At 38.2% G+C, this 22,400-nt stretch overlaps 1 protein-coding gene across 1 annotated transcript in view; it reads right to left on the minus strand.

The window, feature by feature from the left end:
• The window catches only part of SPTLC2 (serine palmitoyltransferase long chain base subunit 2), a 72,660-nt gene that overhangs the window by 25,372 nt on the left and 24,888 nt on the right, over window positions 1-22,400 (minus strand). The window contains exons 6-9 of the mRNA XM_058806975.1: window positions 22,071-22,164; window positions 19,308-19,413; window positions 18,257-18,476; window positions 16,301-16,427 (exon numbers count right to left, since the gene is read on the minus strand). Of these exons, the coding sequence (XP_058662958.1) occupies window positions 16,301-16,427; window positions 18,257-18,476; window positions 19,308-19,413; window positions 22,071-22,164 (547 nt within the window). The remainder of the gene's footprint in view (window positions 1-16,300; window positions 16,428-18,256; window positions 18,477-19,307; window positions 19,414-22,070; window positions 22,165-22,400) is intronic.

The following is a 22,400-nucleotide window of genomic DNA, read 5'->3' on the forward strand; positions in this document are numbered from 1 at the left end:
CCACAGTGGTAACAAATGTATTAAAAGATGTCTTAGCTCAGTTTACTTTTGATTGACCCTCCCTCTAGCTAAGATCAAATCAGTATATTCTTCTCTTCATGCAGCAGTTACCTAAAGGATGCTATTATAGATTCCAATATATTTTACACACGATTTACAGCCTTAGAAGCAAAATACATTGAAGCAAAACATGATAAGAGACCAAACCACCTCAACAATTAAACAGCATTTAAGACTTTACAAAAATTTCAGCTGACAAATTTCTGCTCATCACCTCCAGAAGCTGCAGTAAGTAGCTGGTGACTTACCATCCAGAAGACCACAACTCATTAAAAAAGGGTAGAAGATAAAGCATGATCCTCCAGTTCTCCCAAGAAGCACAGATACATGCTTTAATAAAAAGCTTCACAGAGAAAGAATAAGTTGTCTGAATGAGCAACGGTGGCTCTAACCTTAGGAAACCAGGGTCCTGTCCCCCCAGAACTTGAAGTACCACTGGAAAATCTCTTTGTTATTCACTCTAAATAAGCACATACAGTGGGGGCATAACACAGTGGAGACAGCAACTGATAAACTTCCACAGACATGCAGATAGAGATCTATTTTTACTAAGCATTTCTTGCACCTATGCAGTAGCCTTAAAGGAGATTTTGCAGGCTTTTCCAAAGCCCAGACACAGGTGTGCAGCAACTCATAGTCAGTGTGCAAAGACACACACAAGAAAAAGCTCAATGCTCTTTCCAAGTTGGAGGCTTTTGTTTGTTTTCCAATACACAACAACTAGTCTCACCTTGATAACAAAGCATTTTTACTGTTGCTTTGTACAATACTGTTATCTCCAACTCTGCTGTATTACACAGAGAGTATGTACAAAATCATCTTTTTTGAGATTCCCTGACAGTTACACAGCATTAATGTTGCCACTACCATAAAAGCAATGCTAATGAAAAAGTAGAGCAAACAGAAACCAGTCCCAAATCAAGCTAAAGGCAACTGAAGGCATTCATCTTTACATGAAGAAATACATTCAGAACCACCAATATCAACTGATGCACTGTATTTGGAAAAAGTAGAGCCAAAGAACAGAGGCTACACCACAGCACAGAGGATCGGCTGCTAATTATGTCAGTACTTACACCAAGGCAGAAGCAGACTGCAGCAAGTTCAGAATCTTCCTCTTTATCAATCTCCTGCTCCAGTAAGTGACTGAAGTGATATCACCTTCTAATTAATACCATATTAAAATCATGTAATACAATTCTAAGGACCAACATGTCTGAACAGTTTTCATGTAGGTTTTATTATGACTCTTCCTTCTAGTTTGCAATTTAGATTTACTAATTAATCCAGATTTTCTAGAGCCAGGAACTGAATTTTTTATTAACAGAAATATCTTAAGCCCTCTTGACACCCAGAATGAACTGATATCTACACTGAGATGTAATTAAATGAAACAGGAGGACACACCCTAGAAAACCTCACAACTAACAAAAAACACAGGGCACCAATGATTAATTTTGCTGAACTTTGTGTGAGCTGTAAGAAACTAAATTTCAGTGCAGTTCTAGGGAATACAGATTTTTAAAGGCTCCACTGGTATGCAACATCATAGCTTGCATACTGACTAGCATTTTTTAAAATGCCAGATATTTTTGGCATTCTGATAAAAATACAGCCAATAGAATACACCAACTATTTCAACAGATGAACTTTCAAATCCCTCTGTTTAAAATATTGCTCCACAACAGGAACAACACACAACTCTTTGCTACATCCAAAAGACAGGATTATTTGTAATTTAATATGGAAACATTTCAGCTGTCTTAATACCAGCATAATTCCTACACAAGTCTGGCATTTGAAACATGCTACAAATTTGTCACTGAAGTGTGTGAGGTTTTGTGCTGCTATGTGAGGTTCATCAGTTGATGCCTTGGCCATAACAGTAGCTTCTCCCACACATTCAGGTTGCTGAAATCAGCTCTCTGAACCTGGAGCTTTTTCATCTGACCTTTTATTTGTTCTATAAGGCACATCCAGCCCTCAGGAATTCACAGCTACGGGATACCAAGAGCCTCGTCTGGCTGTAATTCAACAAAATGCATGTGTTTACATTTGTCAACCTTTAAAAGAGATCTTAAGAACTACCGAGCTTGTAGCAGCAACCTTCACAAGGTTTAACACTTGAGTCACAGTGCTTTTTAACCTAATTTTAAAAACTGCCCCTTCCCTCTGTATAGATAAGAAAATGACACCCAACAGGGATATGGAGTCATTACCATCTCAGACTCCCTGTGTGATAATCAGAGGAAATGATCTGCTGACCTCAAGCAGTCTTTGAAGTCTGCACAAACATTACCTAAAGAAGAGGGAAGGACTATTGAGCAGGACATAGATCCCCCTAGGCCTGCCTCTCCAAAAGCTCGGCTGGACTAGTGGTTCTCTCTAAACCTAAAAAAAAATCTGGGCTGCCAGAAAACTTATGGTTATAGAGCATGTTCAAAGACTGCTGTGAAACAGACTCTGTGTATCAATGTTTTATTTAGGCCTAACTTGCAAAAACTGTCGTGCAGCAAGCATTGATTTCTTTAGGTCTGAATTACTAATAAGTTAGCATCAGGGAAAAAACAAAACAAACCAACCTCAAAAAATCCAATCCCCTCCAAAACCAGGCCCCACATAAAACCACAATGCTGATTTACATTTATGCAGGCTTTTATCTTATGCAAGACAAAGCATGCAAAGGAAAATGAAATTGCTGTCATTGTTCAGCTTCAGCAGTGCCTTGATTTTAAAGATAGAGAAATTATAAAATAGTGGATCCACATTGTATAAATTATCTACTGGAGTTACCCATGTAAGAGACAACCACACCCTCAAACCTGTAATGCCAACCTGTAATTAATCGTAATAACTCAGTTTCAAGAGATGGGAAGTCATAATACCATCTCTTAGCACTTCTCTTCAGTCAAAATGCACTTTGAATTACAGAAACCTGCTTTTTTTAACACTTAGGAAAGTCTGAAAAGATTGCTGTTTGCTGGTAACATTGGATTCCTTTATGACTACTAGAATCACGTGTATCTGGTAATTTTCTTTTAAATTTTTTCCCTCAGTACGAACATAATGGTATACCAGACACTGCAGAAACAGCAACTGTCTCTACTTTAAAGTTCACACCACACAGAACAAAAGATCCCATGCTCTCCTGTTGTGTTTAGTGACTCTTCATAGGAAATCCACCTAGATAGAAGCAGATTTGACATCTTTGATGAAGAGTGGATCTTGTCCAAGGCAACAACAACAAACAAAACCAAACCAAAACACTGCCTCCTGTCAGAAGGCTGTCAGAAACACACAAGCCCTTTCCACTTAAAGGAGAATTCAAGATAATGCCTGGTTGATTAAGTTGATAAAATTATCCATGACCTCTATTTTACCATTAAAAAAAGGACAATATGCATGTGCCTGTGTATCTAAATATCAGTAAGACTGGCTGAACACAAAATTATTTCATATGCAAAGAATTGCATAGGATCAGCAGTTACATTTCATGGTCATGTTGCACTCATCTCCTCTGATATGTTTCAAGCCCTGTTGCAGTGAGAGACTAGGATCATGAGACCCAGAAGGGTCCTCTAACTCCAACTTTACATGTACCACTGTATTTTTTCACATAGAACTTCTCTAGAGGCTGAATTTCTACTGAGAGCAGTTTAAGTTCTCTCTAGAGTAATCATAGCTAAATAGGTTAGCCATACAAACAAAATCTACTGTGATACAAAGTGAGAACAAAAGCACCAATTACCAGCCAGCTTCACTCTGACACTAGCTGAAGGATCTGCTGAAGAATAGCAGCACTGCTTGCAAGAATTCCCCCCTGCCCCCCTTAGGCAATCCAGAAAGCAATTTCTGAAATGTAACTCACAATACCTGTTCCTGTTTGTTTATACCTTGCCCACTGTATCTGGCTGCACTGTTGTCACACAACTAAAATGCCCTGTAGCCTAACAATTATGATTTACAGTCATTGAACTTATAAAGCATTGGTTCAGATCAACAGGTAATTTTAAAGAATGTGATTAGGGCTATCCCTCCAGAACAAAGACTAAGTTGGTGTTGCCTGGGTAAATGTATTATCTAACTGTACATATTAATCACTGGGAGGATTTGTGGGATTGCATTAACACTACCTACACATTAGCTCATACAGATTTTGTAATATCACAACTACAGTCATCATAATAGCATTCATAATCATTAAAAAGATGTACATATCCTGTTTGACAGCTATTCTTGTGTCTTGCTGAGAAGAAAGAAATGTGAGCTTGTCAAGCCATTTTTCTGAACTAGTTATAGCACCCTCACTATAAAGTCAGAACCATGAAAAAAATTATATAGTTTCAATGAAACTTACCTTGCCAAGTTAATTGAATTGTTGAAAAAAAGCAAGCATTTAAAACCAATGTTTTCTTTTTATTATGATACCATGGGCACTGAAATTCAAAAATCACATCTTTGCTCTTCAAAATCTCAAGAGAAAGCATCAGTGAAGAAGAGACAGAACAAAAAAAGACTCGAACCTTTGTACAAAAAGGTTGCAGGCCTTTATGGCAGATTGAAGTCACAGAGCAAAAACATCAGGAACACATACAAACACCACATTTCTTTAGAGGCTAAGGAATGTGCAAGGTTTGACAAAGCATATTATATTAAGGTTGTTTATAATCTACTTCCATGGAGACAGTTCAGTAGCATTACAACATAGCAACAAAGAGTGTGAACTATATTTTCCATATGTTTTGTGCAGACTGCTTTTTTACAATGGAAGTCACTATCAAAGTGAACTGTTCCTTGGGATTTTAAACAGCAACACAAAGGGGTACAGAAATCTTTCCCTATGCAGTACAAGAGAAGATACAGGATATTAAATATATATACAAAAATATGTGATGAAGATCTTGTTTCAAGCTGGAAGTGATACACATAATGTAGCAGTCACCTAGTTTCAGCTAATATTACTGTATTTACTAATTGGAAAATATCATACAAATATAAAAAACCTTACAGAACCAGACAGATTATCACCTCCAGCGGAACATGTGTAGGAAGAACAACAAAGCAGCCCTTTTCCACATTTTAAGAGAACTATAATCAAAAATTGAAAGATACACTCAGTAGAAAACACTAAATCAGCTTTAGGTCAAGCATGAGAAGAACAAAAAGGACAACACTGTAAGTACTTCTTCCAGAGGAAAACAAAAATACCAACATTGGAATTACTCCTTGCATCTACAAAGTTCCTTTACAGTGATAGCACAAAATTTCTTCTGAATCCATCCACATTAAAACAGATAAAACAAATTTTAAAAGCATCTATTGTACTTATATATTATTAGCACAAGTTCTGCCATTCTGCCGCTGTTAGGCTGGAGTTCACCCTATGTCACATGGCATAGCTGTTCTCTCCATGCACAGACCACAGGAAATAGTGCAGAAAACTGTATTTATTTTCCCAGAATACAAACAAGCTGCAGTGTGCACCAGCTTTTCCAAGAAAAAGCACAATGCTTAAGATTAATAGGTGTGATCTATACAGACAACATTTTAAAAGAAAAGGCATTAAAACACTCCATGGTACATTACTACTATTATGTTAGAAAAACAAATGTATGCTGTATGGAATATACAGCCCTTGTGGCCACATGTTACACTACCCTCAAATCTAAAGGGAAGTCACTGAACAATTATACCCTGCATTTGAAAAAATCCTGTTGTGAAAAATATTCCCAAAGTCCCTCATGTGAGCCTTCAGTCTCACTGAACATATCCCAAACTTAAGGTATTTTTTTGTTCAGTCTCACTGAACAAACCCAAAACTTAAGGTATTTTATGAAGACCACCACATGGATCCAAGACCATGCCTGGGCAGCAGCAGTTCCTCCCATTGCTCCAATAAATGCCATTACAACAGAACTATCAAAACCCCCTACACATCTACTTCCTGGAAACCAATGTAATTCCCCTTGGTTACCAGGTATCTACACAGCTGGCATGAAGACACTGTTATGCAAATCCTTCCCTTCATGATTAATTGTCAAAAGAACTAATCCCTACACAAGACAAACACTTGTAGTGGATTTTTTTTTATCTACACAACACTTTCCAAATGTTTCCCTTGGTACTAAAATTTCCAAGTTAAATAAGTACCAAAATCTATGGACTCAAGCAGGACATTAGGGTGCCATATCCAGAATCAATAGGCCACAAGCTACTAATGCCTTCTTCCTAACGGAGAAAAAAAAAACCACAAAAACCCCACAACCAACCAAGAAAAAACAACCAACCAAAAAAACCTCCATACCAAGACAAAAAATGCACCCCAAAGCAAAAAAAAAAAAAAAAAAAAAAGAAAAGAAAAAAAAAATTCACAAAAACCACAAAACCAAAACAAACAAAAAACCCCCAAAACAAAACCCCAAAAAGCACGCAAAAAAACACAAAAAGACACCAACCAAAACCCCCAAAGTGGCTATGTAGCCTTCTTTTACCCCAAACTGTTCTCACTTCTCTCAAAATATAATGAAGACAAAAGGTCCAAGTATGAAGTACTATAAAAATGAAAAGTATTAAAATCCTATAAAAATGACAGCATAAAACACAGGCTATAGCCAAAGCTACAGGGTTAGAAAAGATGAAGAGTCTGACAACCATACCCAATGTCACTGAATGACCTGTGTTTACAGGAAACTCCTCCCAAAACCAAACTTGGAAAAGAAGAATTAGCTCTGTTGTGTTCAGAAAAAAAGCAAAGCAATTTTCCCCTAAAATTCTGAAATATAAGAACAGTGTTTAGGGAAATGTAGTGAAGTGTAGTCTGTGCAGTTTTATGGTAAAGTTATTATTTATTAATAGTACTAAATTCTAGTACATTTGTCCTGCCATCGGGCACATCTCCAAGGAGTTCACAATAGAATCCATACACTGGACAAGATAACCAAGTACTCAGCTTTAGAGCAGTAATTCAGTAGCTCTTCTGACTGAGCTTTAATGCACTACCTTCCCTATTGAACTCTTGCTAGCTGGTCATAAAAATTAGACTTTTTTTCCTGCATTGTTTTTTGAATTTTACATTCAAAAAACCATTAGAAAAACACAAAGTTTTATAATATCCATGGGTCTTAATCTATTCTTCTAAAACTCAAAGCCAGTTCAGCGAAATAGAGGGATTTGTATGTCACATAAATCACAGGCAATAAGGTAGACTAAGAAATAGTGCAAATTAACTGCAGATGACTAGCAACAGTCTTGTTCCTCATTCCCTGCAGCTGCATTAGCCACATACTGAAGTGCTGCTCTTAAATTTAAAATCAGATAGGAATGGTCAAAGTGCAAGAAACAGTATTCAGCAAAAGTCAGCTGATGGGTCACACTCCATGTCAACACCTTAAAAGCTTCTAACAGCATTGCTGCTAAAGCAGCTGGACTAGTGCTCAAGTTCTAGCACAGCAAGGCTTGCCATCCACTGGAAAAGAAACACCAGCCACCTATAAAGTGGCCATCTTTGGTTAGAAATAGCCAGCTTTGGTTAGAAATAATCACCTTCATCGAGAAAGCAACAAATAGAGCTAGGGCATCCATTCTCTCACCTGGATAGTGAGGTATCCCTGAGGGGGTACCGCCTGAGGGATGGGATGTGTTTGACTGCTGTACTCTTTGGCAAACTCCTTTGGGACGAGCAGCCATAAACACTGAAATACCATCTTCTGGCCAAACTGAACACAAGGCAGCTCTATAAAGAAATGATGCCAAGGTGCTACGAAACAGGGTCCATGAGCTCCAGATAATAATGAGATCCTACACAGAAACATGCTCTGACCAGTAACTGATACTGTAAGGTACTATGAGAAGTATTTATCTCTGTGTTAGTCTGAAAATCCAGAAAAGCAGCCTGGCAGACAGACTGCCTTCTACTATGTCTTTTTGCAGAAGAATCCTTTAAGGGCTAAAAAAAGTGAACAGAATAGTCCTCAATACCTGCTTTCATCAGTGGTATTAAACGGGACCTTATGGAATGGAGCACATTAATTTCTCAAGTGCTTTCTGTCCTTCAACGGGGCCTCCCAATACAATATTCCTACAGATTTCACCTAACACAAGGCACAATGGGAGAGACAGGATGCAGCAAGTGTGTATGTGCTCTTTATTAATGTGTCCTAAAATTGAGAACATTCACCAAATGAGTTAGTTTAGTTTGTTTTTTTTTCCAAAAGGAAGCCTTTGTATGAAATCATTGAGAAGGCAGCACCTGAATCTTTCACAGAACACATCTTCATACATCTTTCTGTCAAGACTTTGATCCATTCAGTAAGAGGTCCTTTACAGCATTTCAAGTTTCTCCTTTGACATCAAAGATGCTTCTAGCCAAGTTCAGCTTATGATAAAAAACTATACCCTGTAAATTTTGCACCAAGTCAGAGCTGCCCACATCTGTCTTTATACCTGTTCTATAGCCATACTTTTCTCAAGAGTGTTTTCAGATTTACCCTAAAACTCCGCAATAATTTCAACAGCAAGGGTATTGAGCTTTCCCATGTCAGTAAGTTGTATTTGGCAAGAAGCTTCTGGTATCCTGCCACCTGGAAATGCAGTGAGGTGGAAGAGCAGGCTTTGTGCATGAAAAGGCCCAAACCCTGGGGACCTTGTCTCTCCTCTGACATTTACAGACTTGTTTTTCCTGAACAGCCCTGTTTTCCAAGGATCCTGGAAAGATCAAAGCTGTGCATATAAAACCCACAATCGCTAAAAACCCCTCTATGCTGCCATGTCCTGAACAAAAAGATACTTGTCAGGAATATAGCTATAAATATCCTAGAAAAGACAAGCTATATTTCAGATTGTGGTACTGAACACTTTGCTTCCAGCTCCTGGTATAGTTATTCCATAGGAGTGACCCATCTGTTTGTACAGAGTACTCATTTCTAGAGATGGCAGTTGCAGGACAAATGAGTTCTCCACCACCCATTTAGAGCCTGAGTTTGCCAACACACTTATATGATACAACATTAGGCTGACCAGCTGGAAGGCATGCTTGAAAGTCTTAAAAAGCTTCAGAAGTATTGTACTGGCGCCTTTTTTCTTCTTTTTTTTTGCAATCCCAGCGTTCATGGACAAACAGTTAAGAAATCTTAGGAGCTGCTAGCCAACACGAATTTGAGAAGCATGCATACTCTGTAACACATTTTCCCTCATGTAGGCAGTATTGTAACCACAACTTTTCCACTATGCAACAATTAGGCAATAACCTGAGCATTAACAGAAGCTTAGCTTCTTGTGGCAGAAAGAAGCCCTACAGGTTGGTTTATCCTGTCCTTGACAAGTCAATTTGTCTTGAACTAAGCCCCAGTACCAAAATCAAGAATCCGCTCCATCTTATTTAAAGTAATCTCAAATCTCTCCTCTGGCCATATGCTCTTAAAACACATTAATTGGCATGCAGGTTTTTCAGACAGCTTCTTCCTTTAAAAATTAAATCTGTACTATCTAAGAAAGTTTATTAATTCTGAAACATTAACAAACATCTGCACTCTAGCAGGACAAAAGTACACACTGTAGATTGTCAAGATTGTCTGTGTTTGGGAATTTGTGGTAGGTCAACTGCATTGATGTGAAATAGCAGGAGCTGAGCTTGTGCCAAACATATTTTCCATCAGAACCCACTAAAGTAGGCATGGACAGTAGGCCAGCTGGCCTGCAAGTCCCACATAGCCTAACACAGCCCACAGAAAGGCTTCATTACTGACTACTGCCTGTTTCCAAAGAAGATAGAAACAATTATACTATACAGTCTTCCTAGAAGTCTCTGCACTGCAGACACCATTGCAGTACTAGTATTATTTTTTCTATGTAGAAAATTGGTGCAGCTGCCAGGACTGATGATAGGAGGCAGTGCTTCTGTGGGTCGTTCAGGTATTTTCTAAAAACTCTGCTCTAGTAAATCATGTAGCACATCAGGAACCATGAACTCCATTTCACACTAATCCAGAGAAAGAGTGCACATCATCTCGAGTGCAGCTACTGCTGCTGAAATGCTTAATCTTAACACTTAATTTGGAAGCATTTTGGTTGTGCTGTTGCTAACAATATATACTATATATACTAGTAACCTGCTACCAGTATTTTCTCCTTTTCCTGTATAAGCAGCACACCAGCATTCTGTAGAAACCTGGCATCTCATATGCTATTGAGAGTAAAAAGTGAGACACACATTTTAAATCAATTATAGCATAAGAAATTAAGAAAAATTAAATTACTTCAACAAAACAACATTTCTAGTTGTATTTCTGCTATGAAGAATAGTGTTTAGTCTATGAAGACACAGGATGATAGTTCCTACCATAACAGAAATAGAAAGAACCAGAATGTTACAAGAACAAAGCAGGTGTACACTTATAAAGGTTTATAAGCTCTGTACGAACACTACAATGTTGAATAAAGCCCAAAAGAAGAGGCACTGAAGAATTCTCATATTTCAATGTACAACACAAAGGGTACAAATCTGCTAATGTCTGTAAACACTCTTCAAAGCATCAAAGGCTGAAAGATTTCTCCTGTGCAGTGCAGGTTAAAGCAGTTTTTCTGGAAGCTTGCCATGCTCTGTGGGAGGGAGATAGGGGTGCAGCAACAAGCTGGATTTAAAAGATCCTCAGCTGGAAGTACAAATACAGAGAATGATGTTTAAAACTGTTAGACCCCTGGAGAGAAGCAGGAAACTCTCTTTATGACCCCCAGAGTATTTGTTTTTCCAACAGTTTCCCAGCTCAGCTTGAGATTCTCAAGGGCAGCAACAAAAAAAAAAAAAAAAATCACTTTGCTCAAATTAGTTTTGACTGGTCCCCAGGTTCCCAAGGTGATAATTTAACACCTCATTAACAAGTGCATTATTGGAGGAAATTCAAATGAACAGATTTTAATGATAATTGAATGTTTTCAGCCTCAGCCTGCAGAAGAAGTACTTCCCCCTTGGAGTACAACAGCAGTCACTGCTTCCATTTGCAGAATGACTGCTGGCTATGAATGGCAAAGTAATGACTTTATTTATAAATATACCATAAGCTACTTAAAATTCAATTCCAGGTGCTGAAACATGGGCTATTCCTTCATTACTGCTAATGTCTGTACTTGCATATAATTCTGGTTTGTCTTTGGAAAGAAAAAGGTAATGTTACAAAATGTCCAGCTTCAAGAAACCTACTGATTAGGCAGATGACTGAACTGCTGAGGTCCTATCTTGACTTGAGCACCTGATTAACCACATGGAAGGTAAAGTACCAATTGCAATCTTTTCTCCTCCAGAATTTAAGCAGATGATCTAACCTTGGTTTGGTTTATTTTTTGGGGTTTTTTTCCCCAGCACGCTTCTCCCTGGGCATATGGACAGTATAACAATGGTCCTGAATTCTGAACAGCTTAGTTATGCTCAATTCTCTGCCAAGACAGCTGTACATTCTTATTATTCTGGTAATAATTGGTTTAACTGCCTTCTCTGATTTAACTCACTCAATATTGTTGCACATAGCAATGGCAAGAGTAGAAATTTTTTAAAATGTTTTCACTGATGAGATGGAATAAATTCCTGGCTCTTCACAACTGAGATGCTGAGAGAAATACCAATCTGACTCTGTGCTGCTAACTGACTGACCAGCCTTCAAAGAGCAGTTATTTGTTTCCAATAGTTCAGCAGCTGGGATGGTCAATGCAACTGTCACCTCCACTGAACTATGCTGGATAATAATCCTTCATTTTTATACAGTGCTCAAGACAACATTCAGTCAAATTTACAAGTGATCTTGGGCAAGGTCTATCCACAACTTATTTTATACTGTGTATAGCTCTATGATTAGGTGTGGGATATGTGCCTCATAAAATCCACAGGGAAGTCAGTCAAACTTGTTACAAATGTCAAGAGTTATAATTACTATTACTGAGTTATGGTCTGTGGAAAGAAATAGCTCATCTCTTTTACAAGCCATTAGTACTGCCAGCTTTAGTTGAAACTTAAACTACACCTGGGTTTAAGGCTCATCTTCAGTTTTCAATACATAGGAGAGCAAACTAAGTTTCACTTCTGAGGTGGTTAACCAGTCCCTAGACTGGTTTCACTTAGCATGTTTTGATTTGCCTGTATCTCACTTGGGTTACTTATGATTTTCTTTAACTTGCTCCCAGCAATGTTATCAGGGTAACAAACAGGCTGGGTCCTGAACAGCTACAAGGCTAACACAACTCCAGTTGTACAGGATGCATCACTGGCTCTTATGTAAATAACAGAAAGGAGCCAGCTGGATTCCCAGTTCTAGTGAAATTGTAGCGGCAAAAATCTAGCTTTCAACTCAAACCAAATCATTGATGCTGAAAAATTCACCAAGACAGGTCAAGTACTTAACATCATAAATCATAACAATGTCTCATTTACCATGACAAGAACCAAGCTGTCTCATTTTCCCTACAGTCAATTTAAATAACAGCAAGCATCAAGTGGCTTTATGCTACAGCTTTCCAAAACTCCATTCCAAGAATCAATTTGTCATCTTTGTGTATGTATACTATGACCTTGAAAAGTCTGCTTATTGTGTCTTTCTATTATCATTGTTTAAAAAGCTCCTTTATCTACAAAACTATCTGACATTCATTCATTTTGTGGCTCAACACAGCAAGAGCAACATCCACCAAACTGCTGACAAGCATCTGCAACACTTTCTCATTAAAGTTTTCAACCATAGAGACTTTGAATTGGAAAACAGTTCAAAAAGTTTGTTTTTGTAGAAAGAAGACTCCTCCATCTCTCCTCATGATCATCTTGTTCCACTATATATATTAAAGCCAAACGTGATGATGTACAAGATATTCATGTACATTGTCACCTGAGGTCTCTGAAGAGAGTCTATATGCTCGAGGGGCTCAACACTCTTGAGGATGACTGTACCTTTGAAGAAATTCTCAAAGTGATCACAGATCAAGTATGTCTTGTTTAAGATCCAGGATGGTCTTCTAGCCAATTACAGTACAAGACAAGTAATGCAAAGTAAAACAGGACAGAGGATTGATCTGGTAATGTAGAGGAGCTGCAGTACTGGAAGAACCCATAGATGAACCCACCACTACCAAGAACCCATAAGGTGACTGCCACCTTATTGCTTTAGCTGTTAGCATTGTTTTTGCAATCTGGATGAGGGAACAAGTAATATATTAATATATAACTATACTGCTGTAACTGTCTTCAGGGTGATTAAGTCAGCTAGTCACTTACATGCATACACCTTACAAAGAATTAACAGATTGAGTAGAAATCAAGACACAAGAAAACTACTGTGCCAACTAAAGCAGCATATCTGCACATAAGCACATGTCTTGCATTCTCTGCAGAGAAGCTTTTCATAGCATCTCTGTTTTGCCTGTGCTGCCTCTTCCCAATATCCTATTTAGTCACTGGCAACTTGCAGGAAAAATCTGAGACATTCACTTTTTTTAGTTATGTAAAGTTTTAGTAATTACAACACCTCATATTGTAAGTTTGGAGTCTTCAGACGCTTCTTTAGGTTTAGAAATAACCTAGACAATGAACATATTCTTGCAAAATTATTTACAAAAACCCCTTCATCTTCAAAAACTACTTCATTCCTATTACTTATTCCGCAGCTACAGACTATCTCAATATGACATGACAATTTCCACAAAGACTTGAAGACATGGAGGACAGCAGGTTTTACAAATAGCATGTTGTAAACAGAAGCGGGTAGACAAAGAAGCCACAAAGGCTCTTTTCAAGAAAGCACTCTTGAAGCTATTAAAAGATTTAGCTGTGGTCCAAAGCAAAGTTGGGAGCTAGCCATCTACTGTTGGGATTCCAGCTCCAACTCCTGTGCTGCTGTAAAACCATTGCCCTATCTCAGTTTCCTTTACAGATTCATTCAGCCTAACTTAAAAGCAATGAAATTTCTGTAGTACACAGTCAATTCAGAGGTGCTTGCCAGTGACCCTGTTTAACACTATTTCTTCACTTGTCTTTCACAGTTAACTATTACCAGTACCCATCTACTCCTTATTTATTCATAGTCAAACCAGCTGCAGGCAGTAGTCCTCCAGAGCCCCACTTGTAATTCCACAGAATCCAAACACAGCCAAAGCCCTTAAACAAAGAAAAAATTTTGTCATCCTATCACTAATCAGCTGCTTAGTTCAGCCAACTGAACTTTTGCCAACTTCATCCACATAAAATGTCTACAAAGTAATATTATCTCTAAAGCCTTAAGGCAATTTTAAAAATGCATGACTGGGAAACAGCACACAGCAGAAAATAAATAGAAAAGCACTTTCATGCAGCAATCATCCTGTGAGGTGCTTACCTTAACTCAAAGTTGACTTAGATGCTTAAAAAGCCAGTTAACACTTTCACAAGACCTGCAGCTGAGAAATCTTTTGAGATTTGACAGGGTTCTGGCTATCCAGGTGTTATACCCATCACTTATGAAAAGTGCAAAAGCTTATAGAGAAAGTGGACATACAGAAATGTCTTGGAAATGAGACATCTATCAAAAACCAAAACCTCTCGTTTTCTTGTAAGAATGCCTAGGAATTGTGGTACTTCTCGGCACCAAATTAGCAGGATGTAGCTCAACATGCATTTTAAGCAACATGAGAACAGAAACAATCTTTTGAGTTTATTTTTTCGCCGTATTGGTTCCTAATCTGGTTTGCCTTTCAGCTCTGATGGATCTTGCTGGTATAATGGCAGGAGAACAGTGTGGAATGGAAGTTACTTCCATTCTCCTGGCCTGAAAAAATACCACACAGCAGCCTCAGAAAAAGACAAAAATGCCTGAGTTTAAATACTGCAAACAGAAATCAGTTACACATTCCTTGCTTCCTGGTTCATTAAGCAAAACAGATACTGGAAGAAACCCAAAACAAGCAACGCCTAAGCAGAGCACAGATTGTTGGCAAATCACCAGCTATAAAAACCTCAAACAATTACTTTTAAGACTACAGCAAGACAACTTTTTGTGTAGTGTGAAGCTTGCTCAATACCTGTACTGGAGAGCAGGGAGTCAACTCCTGTAGCTTGGTACAAGTCTCTCCCATGGACCACTTGGGACCACATGAAGCACTCAAAGCTAGCACAGACACAGGCTGCTGCCCAGCTGTACTTGCCTCTCTGCTGAGCAACCACCTACACACACTGCTGGCACTTGAGGCTGTTCTCAGATAATATAAGCAAACCAAATGAAAACTGTTATAACAGGAAAATTCTCAAGTCATATTTCCACTGAGCTTTTCCACTGTAAGCTATCAAACAGGTTGGCTGGTCAGGCACATGTTCAAAAGCCAATTCACTTCTTCAGCATACACCACCACCACCTCGTGGCCAGATGCCTCAAGCTCCAAGAATTCAATACATACTGCAGTTAGACTTCTAAGAGCCTCCAAACTAAATGCCCCCAACAGATCCTCAATAAAGTACATCAGCATCCTCTGTGAGCTGCTCACAACTTTTCAATTACCTGTGAGGAGGGGCAAGTAACCTACATACAAGCTGTACCATTTCAGCTTCAAGGCAGCTTAAAGGGCTACTTGCTCCATGCTGTAACTGAAGGAGGCTGCAACCCATAGGCAAAGGAGACAAAAGAACCTGTCATTACGACTTTGAATGCCCAGAGAGTAGTACAAATTTTCCCTTTTTTACTTCTATAATGAAACAGGAAAACTAAGACAATAAAGACAAATACGCTGAATTTCTTCTCCTAGTCCATTAAATTCACCGATTTTGAAAAATGCCTCCAGCTCCCCAAGTAAAAAGGGATTTCAGAAACATTTCCACATTCACTTTAATTGAAATGAAAATTGAAAGCACTGTCCCTGCAATAAACCAGCACACAACTATAAAAGATTAACAGCAAAATACTCTGAAAGCAATGTTTACAGTGGGGCAAATAACAAAGGACAGACAATGGAAAGAAAAAGAAGCTAGCTAAAATAGCTTGACAGAAAACAAAAATCAGCACAAGGAAACAGTGTGTCTTAGGCAAGACTAAGATCACTTACCTGTAGCTGAAAACTCTTTATGCTGTTATTAGGCTGATCTGCCAAGCAGAATTGTAAATGGTTTATTGACCCAGAAATTTCAACTGCAGAATTACTAATGGATAATTATGAAAGTGTCCACTGAATGTGTTATCTGTCAAAGTGATAGTGGCTCTTTCTGCCTTCCCCTTTCTACATGCTTACTGCTAGAAAGACTCACCAATAGTTGTACCATCTTCACCCATAATGCACTTCACGGAGGTGATGATTTGCTCCACAACAGGAGGCGACATTGATGTTGCATACGCAGCACTGTGAGAGTATGTCCTGAGGTAATCAATCAGTTCCTAGCAAAACACAAGAGACATCAGACATAGCCTTCCTAGCACTCAGAGAAATACCTCTGTCATATCTTCAATCACAATAAAACAGGGCACCCCAAAAACCTCTTTCAGAATGCCCCATTAAAGAACAAGTATCTCAAGGATTAATTTTACAGTACAAGAAACAGCAGGGACATGACAACTTGTAATAATGTCACAGTGCAGGAATGTGTGTTGATCAGAGACAAATGCCTATGACAGACTTGTTTAGCTAACACCATCAACAGTGGATTGCAACAAAGGTTTGCATTACTAGGGCTGTGTCCAAGGTGAGTTTCCAAAGTGTTTATTATTACAGAGTGAATATAAAGAAAATTAAATAGTGGGGAGCAAGATCCATAGGTATTTATGGATCATGCTCAATATACTTTTTTCCCCACAAAAAACACCAAACAAGGGAACAGGTCACAAAATCTCTCTCATTCATGAGCACAATATAAATAAAGCAGTAGGTGTCATTTGAGAAAACACAAACCTCAGCCTAATCTTTCTGCATTTCCCGCTTAAACACATCCTATTTCTCTTAGAGGGCAAAAGCAGCTCATATAGGAACAAAGGACCAACACACCTTACATCTAGGCTGCTTGTTAACTGTACCAAAACCATGCTAAAATATAAACATCAGTAGGAATGCCAGGAGAGACTCTGTCTTTTGCTATCACAAAATGAATAATGACCTCTGTAGCTATGACCTCACAAGCTGCAAATGCATTATAAAAACCTCCGGAAGTGTTCTGCTGCCATCTGCCTAGGGTTAGAGTTGAGAAAAGGAAGTCATAAAGGGACTTTGAAATAAACTAGGTAAGAAGATTTAAAGCCTCTTACCTATGAAGCAATCCCTCAATCAGTAGCTAAAACAGTTGTAAAGGCCTCTTAGCTGCTTTACCTTATGCCATGGAGTCAATCCCACTACCTCACTACCCTTGGAAAAAGATTTATATGATTTTTTTTCTGGAGAAGTTGTTGAAGTAATTTTAATCTAACTGTAGTAAACACCCTGCAAGGAATATCTCCAAGTTCCATCTCCACTTACTGGCAGAAGTAATTATCACAATTAATACATAAAAAATTATTGTCCTGGTAGGAAAATGGTAGAATTTCACCCTCCAATAAAGCTTAGAAGCCTGATCTGTGAGATCAGACATTTTATGATATCAGAAAGGTGACACAGAGAATTGTCTACACAATCCCTCTGAGAATTAGAGGTTGGCAAGTGCAACACTTCCTGGCTGTATTTTCCAATAGAAGGAGACAGTAGCCAAAAAAAATCCCCAAATACCTCAAACAAATAAAGTGCCAAAACAAAGAAACAAAAAACAAAACAATCAACCAGTCAAAAAAGAAAAAGGGAAAAAGGGTAATTTCAGAAAGCAAACTGCTTGTGCCCAGGGGAAATCAATTCTACCAGACTAACCTAAGAGGATTTTCCTCCAAACAGGTTGAAAAACTTAAGCTTTTTGCATTTTTCCTTCAAGTCTCATTAAAAGTAACATCAAGAAATCCCTGCTTCCTGGCTCCTAGCCCTTCCTAGAAAGGTATTGCATCACTACTGTACATTCTGCAAACTCAAATCATCATTGAGCATGTGAGAACTACACAATTATGACGTATTTTTCTAGACTACACTCTTCTGCACTGTAGACTTCCACAGTATTAGACAGCATGTAAAATTATGAAACAAATGGACAATAGAGTACTTGAGGAATAAATTAAATTTGAAATGCTTAACCAAGAATTCCACCACCTGCCTGAAATGGACTTTACCACCAGCCATGATATTCCCAGCTTTTTACCTTCTTGCCCCCAATGTATCCTCCTGCAGCTCCAAAGCTTTTCGTAAATGTTCCCATCATAACATCCACATCTTCAGGATTGAGTCCAAAATAATCCACTACACCCCGGCCACTGGGACCCAGGGCACCTATACTATGAGCTTCATCAAGGTACAGATAGGATTTGTACTTCTTCTTAAGGGCAATCACTTCAGGCAAACGGACTATGGATCCCTCCATACTGTTGAGAAACAAAAATTCAGTATGAGTTGACTTAATTGTTGGGACCACCTCATAGAGACTAAAATCACTGAGCTTTAATTTCTTCACTCTTCCAGTAATTACAAACACTTAAAATTTGCTAGACTCATCACAGTCTGCAGAGATGCACCTCTCCTCCTTGTACCTGGGGCCCAGATCTCTCCTTTCTACCTGTTCAGCATCTCTGGGATGCTGACACACAGACTAAACAGTAGTAGCAACAGGAAGTTAGGGCACAGGAATGTGTTCAGTGATAATTCGTTAATAAAATTATCTCAGTTTTACTCCCACTCTAATGTCAGTGTTCTGACTTAACATCTACTTACCTGATGTTTCTAAGAACTGACTAGGCTTTCATTAGTAACACTTCAAAACACCACATTTTGTACTGAAAGTCACTAGGATTTAAATGCCTAACACAGCTATGCCTACTGCTCCTACTCACTCTTAGCAAAAAAATTAAATTTGTACAATTCCGTTCACACTAAAATAATCTAGTAAGCACAGAAAGAATGGAATGGACAAGCAACTTAAGACCTCAGCTCTGATATAAGCAATCAGTTTTGATTAATTAATTTCTACAATATAATCAGGATGTGGGAAACATTGTGATAACACCAGCTGCAGCTACAGTTCCAGCAACAGAAAGCCCAGGATGTAAGACATACACAGTGTCATGTAATTAGCAGATGAGACTAATGAAATAACTATGAAGTGACAATATTCATCGTTTGATTTGGCAAAGAAACCCAAACACTAAGCATTTAGATCTCATGTGGAGGGTCTTAGGATTATAAAGAATAGTTTGTACCTGTATATTCCTTCCACCAAGATAAGAATTTTTTTCCAGGGCCTCCGTGTACGAGGTTGCCCATGCACAATAGCATCTTTGAGCAGCTTCTCCAGGCTTTGCATATCTGCACCAGAAATTACTGTTAAATGGTACCAAAACAGCTACTAGCTTGAACTTTGACATGACAGCAATATTCCAAAAAGGCACAAATTGCTCCAGCATGGAGGACAGACCATATACAAGTCAATAAGCACAGGCTTCATCTCCCTACAGGACCATGGATGAAACTGAAAGGAATAGGTGACTGTGTGAACTCCAAGGAAGAATTTCATCATTCTAAACTAAAAGCACAAGTTAGAGCATTAGGCACAAACAAAGAAGGGGCGGGGGGGGGGATAAAAAAAGGAAGGTATCTGATTCTGATGAAAAGAGAAGGCAATTTAGTAGTACAAATGTCCTTGTGGATAGAAATAATTCAGAACAGAACAACAGAACAGAGCTAGAACACAACAAGTTCAAGGATAATGAATTAAAGATAAGAAGAAGATAGACCAAAGTGCAGGAAAATAAGCAGGGCAAGTGTACTTTTTTATTTCTTTGTTTAAAATTGAAGGGATTGGAAGTGAGAACAGGAAGTCTCTAAACCCAAGGAGAAAAGGAAAAAAAAAAAGAACCACCAGTGCAGGAAAAAGGACAGTGTTCAGCATATCAGAAACTAGACAGATGAAACTGTTAGTAGAAGCATATTCTGAAATCTTACAAGCTTTGATTACAAATACTTGATGTGATCCTTAGAGACCTAACTAATGTGAACAAATACATACATGTGGAATCAGTCCTGAAAAAAAAACTTCAAGGAAAGGAGTGAAGATGGGATTAATCAAAGCATAAAAGTCAAGTTCTGAGCAAGAGATAGATATAAACACTAGGGTGTGAAAAAGAGAACAAATTAATCATGGAAAGAGAACTGGTAGACTAGTGCAGTTGTAGCAGCAAGAGGAGCTTGTGAGCTAGATCTAGACTAAAACTAAACAGCACAGTAGGTCAGTTAATGTGCTGTTAAAAGACAGCTAAGGTTCAGAAAGTCAATGATGAAGAAATCAGTAGTGTAGTCCCTGTCCCCAACAGGTCTCTCAATGAAGGAAAGACAAGGTTAGTGCGATTAGAGAGAACAATGGAAAATAAACTTCTACTCTAACTTTTCAAGGAGGGGAAGATGAGTCTAGCTTAATGAAAAGAACAAACTACAGAATAAGGCAGGAAAAAAATAAAAGCATTTTACAAGGAATTTCAGGGGAAGCTTTCATTTCCCCCCTGCAGTTTCTAAAAATCTGATTATGAATGAAGCCATTAACATCTTAAGAAAATCACATTAAAAAGGCAGCATAGAGTATAACAAGAGTAGGACTGAGAACACATACAGAAATATGAACTGAACATCATCTTGATAACCAAGACCATTGTTTGCATTTTGCCTTGATTCTAATATGCCACTACATTCTCTTCCACAACAACCCACCATCTAAAATGTTTCTAGAATATCCCACAATTTCACCAGGGGAAAGCACATTCCCACAAATCATCTATTGTAGCCATTCCCACAAATCATCTATTTTTCATCACAGCAGCCTCTTCCCCATAGCCAGAACTATGTTTGTCACCAATGTTCTTTGAACTTCTGCAACTGATGCAATGTTCAGAAGTATGTCCATACAAATGCAAGAAATTGAATGAAAAGCTTTTGTGATCTTGCCCAGCAACCAAAATTTATGAAGAATTAAAAAGAAAAAATGAATGTTACCAAATGCTCTATTTTTTTGTAAAACAAATTATTCAAATGATAGAAAACAAGAAAGAGCGAACACAAAAGAAACAGTAAGCACAGCAGAGAGAATCCACACTATCAAGTAAGACAAAGAAAGAAAAATAATTGCAGTCACCCAAGTTTTGCTGTTACCACTACACACTTCAAAGAGAGCAAGAGTCATCATGACCTCAGAGACTGACACTATAAAGAGTATTAGGAGTACCTGAAGAACGAAGGTAGTTCTTACTTATGAAGAACAACCACATGCCTCTTGCATCAAGAGTAAGAGAAGGAAATCCTAGCTAGTTTTAACCTGAAAGTTATTATAAATACCTCCTTTGGAGGAAGATGAAACTAGGAAATTTAAAAATCTGTGTATTTTGGAAACAATTACTTAAATACTTAAAGCAAGTAATTCATTGAACTTAATCTATGCTTCTTGTCCCAAAAATTGTTTCAGTACTATATTGTGCCAATTCACGACTTTCTAGTTTAGCTAAGACATCTGCCATCCTAAGCTTTTGTTACTGTAGGAGCATGTTAGCATCCAGTTCTAAAATTAAACTTTCTTATCCCCCAAATTGTAACCTAGACCACTACAAGACTGCATCATTATGTGACACACTGTTAGAATAATCTAACCATGCTGAGCTACCCAAGCATGGTAGGACAAGAAACAATGTTAAAACACCAGTGTTCCTAGACTTGCCAAAGGGTGGCATGTTCTCCTCCATATGCAGAAGATGTAGGCCAGAACAGCTTCAGGATAAAAGTGTTATTAGCTGGGACTGAATACATAAAAAAAATCTGATTCAGGATGATTCAACTTCAGTAGCAGCAGTCTTCTGACCTTTTACATAACTAGCAATTGATTTCCTTGCATGAAATTGGATTTTCAGCTACTAGAAGATAGAAAATATTGCATCTGATCTATAGCATCTGCAGAAAAGCAGAGTTCACCATCTGATACTTACTGTTGTGCTTAAAGATTCGAATAGTTGCTCCTGACAGTCTTGCTCCAAGCACTAGTGATGCATGATTCAGTTCATCACTCAGGATCAGACAGCCCTGAATTAGAAGGGGAAAGAAGAATATATTGAAAAGGTTATGTTTCACAGCCAAGCATGTAAAACCTTTCAGCTCTGCAGTGCTTCAAGATCATTTAAGGAAAAAAAATTCCAACATAAATGCAGGCAACTCCAACTACTTGCAAATTCCAACTAGTCCAGGCAAGACTGGCTAAGATCCAAGTTGCAGCCTTAGTATGGCAAATAAAAATACAGAACGGCTCTTAACTGAAAGAA

The sequence above is a fragment of the Ammospiza caudacuta genome, chromosome 6, assembly GCF_027887145.1.
Source record: "Ammospiza caudacuta isolate bAmmCau1 chromosome 6, bAmmCau1.pri, whole genome shotgun sequence".
Classification (NCBI taxonomy): Eukaryota; Metazoa; Chordata; class Aves; order Passeriformes; family Passerellidae; genus Ammospiza; species Ammospiza caudacuta.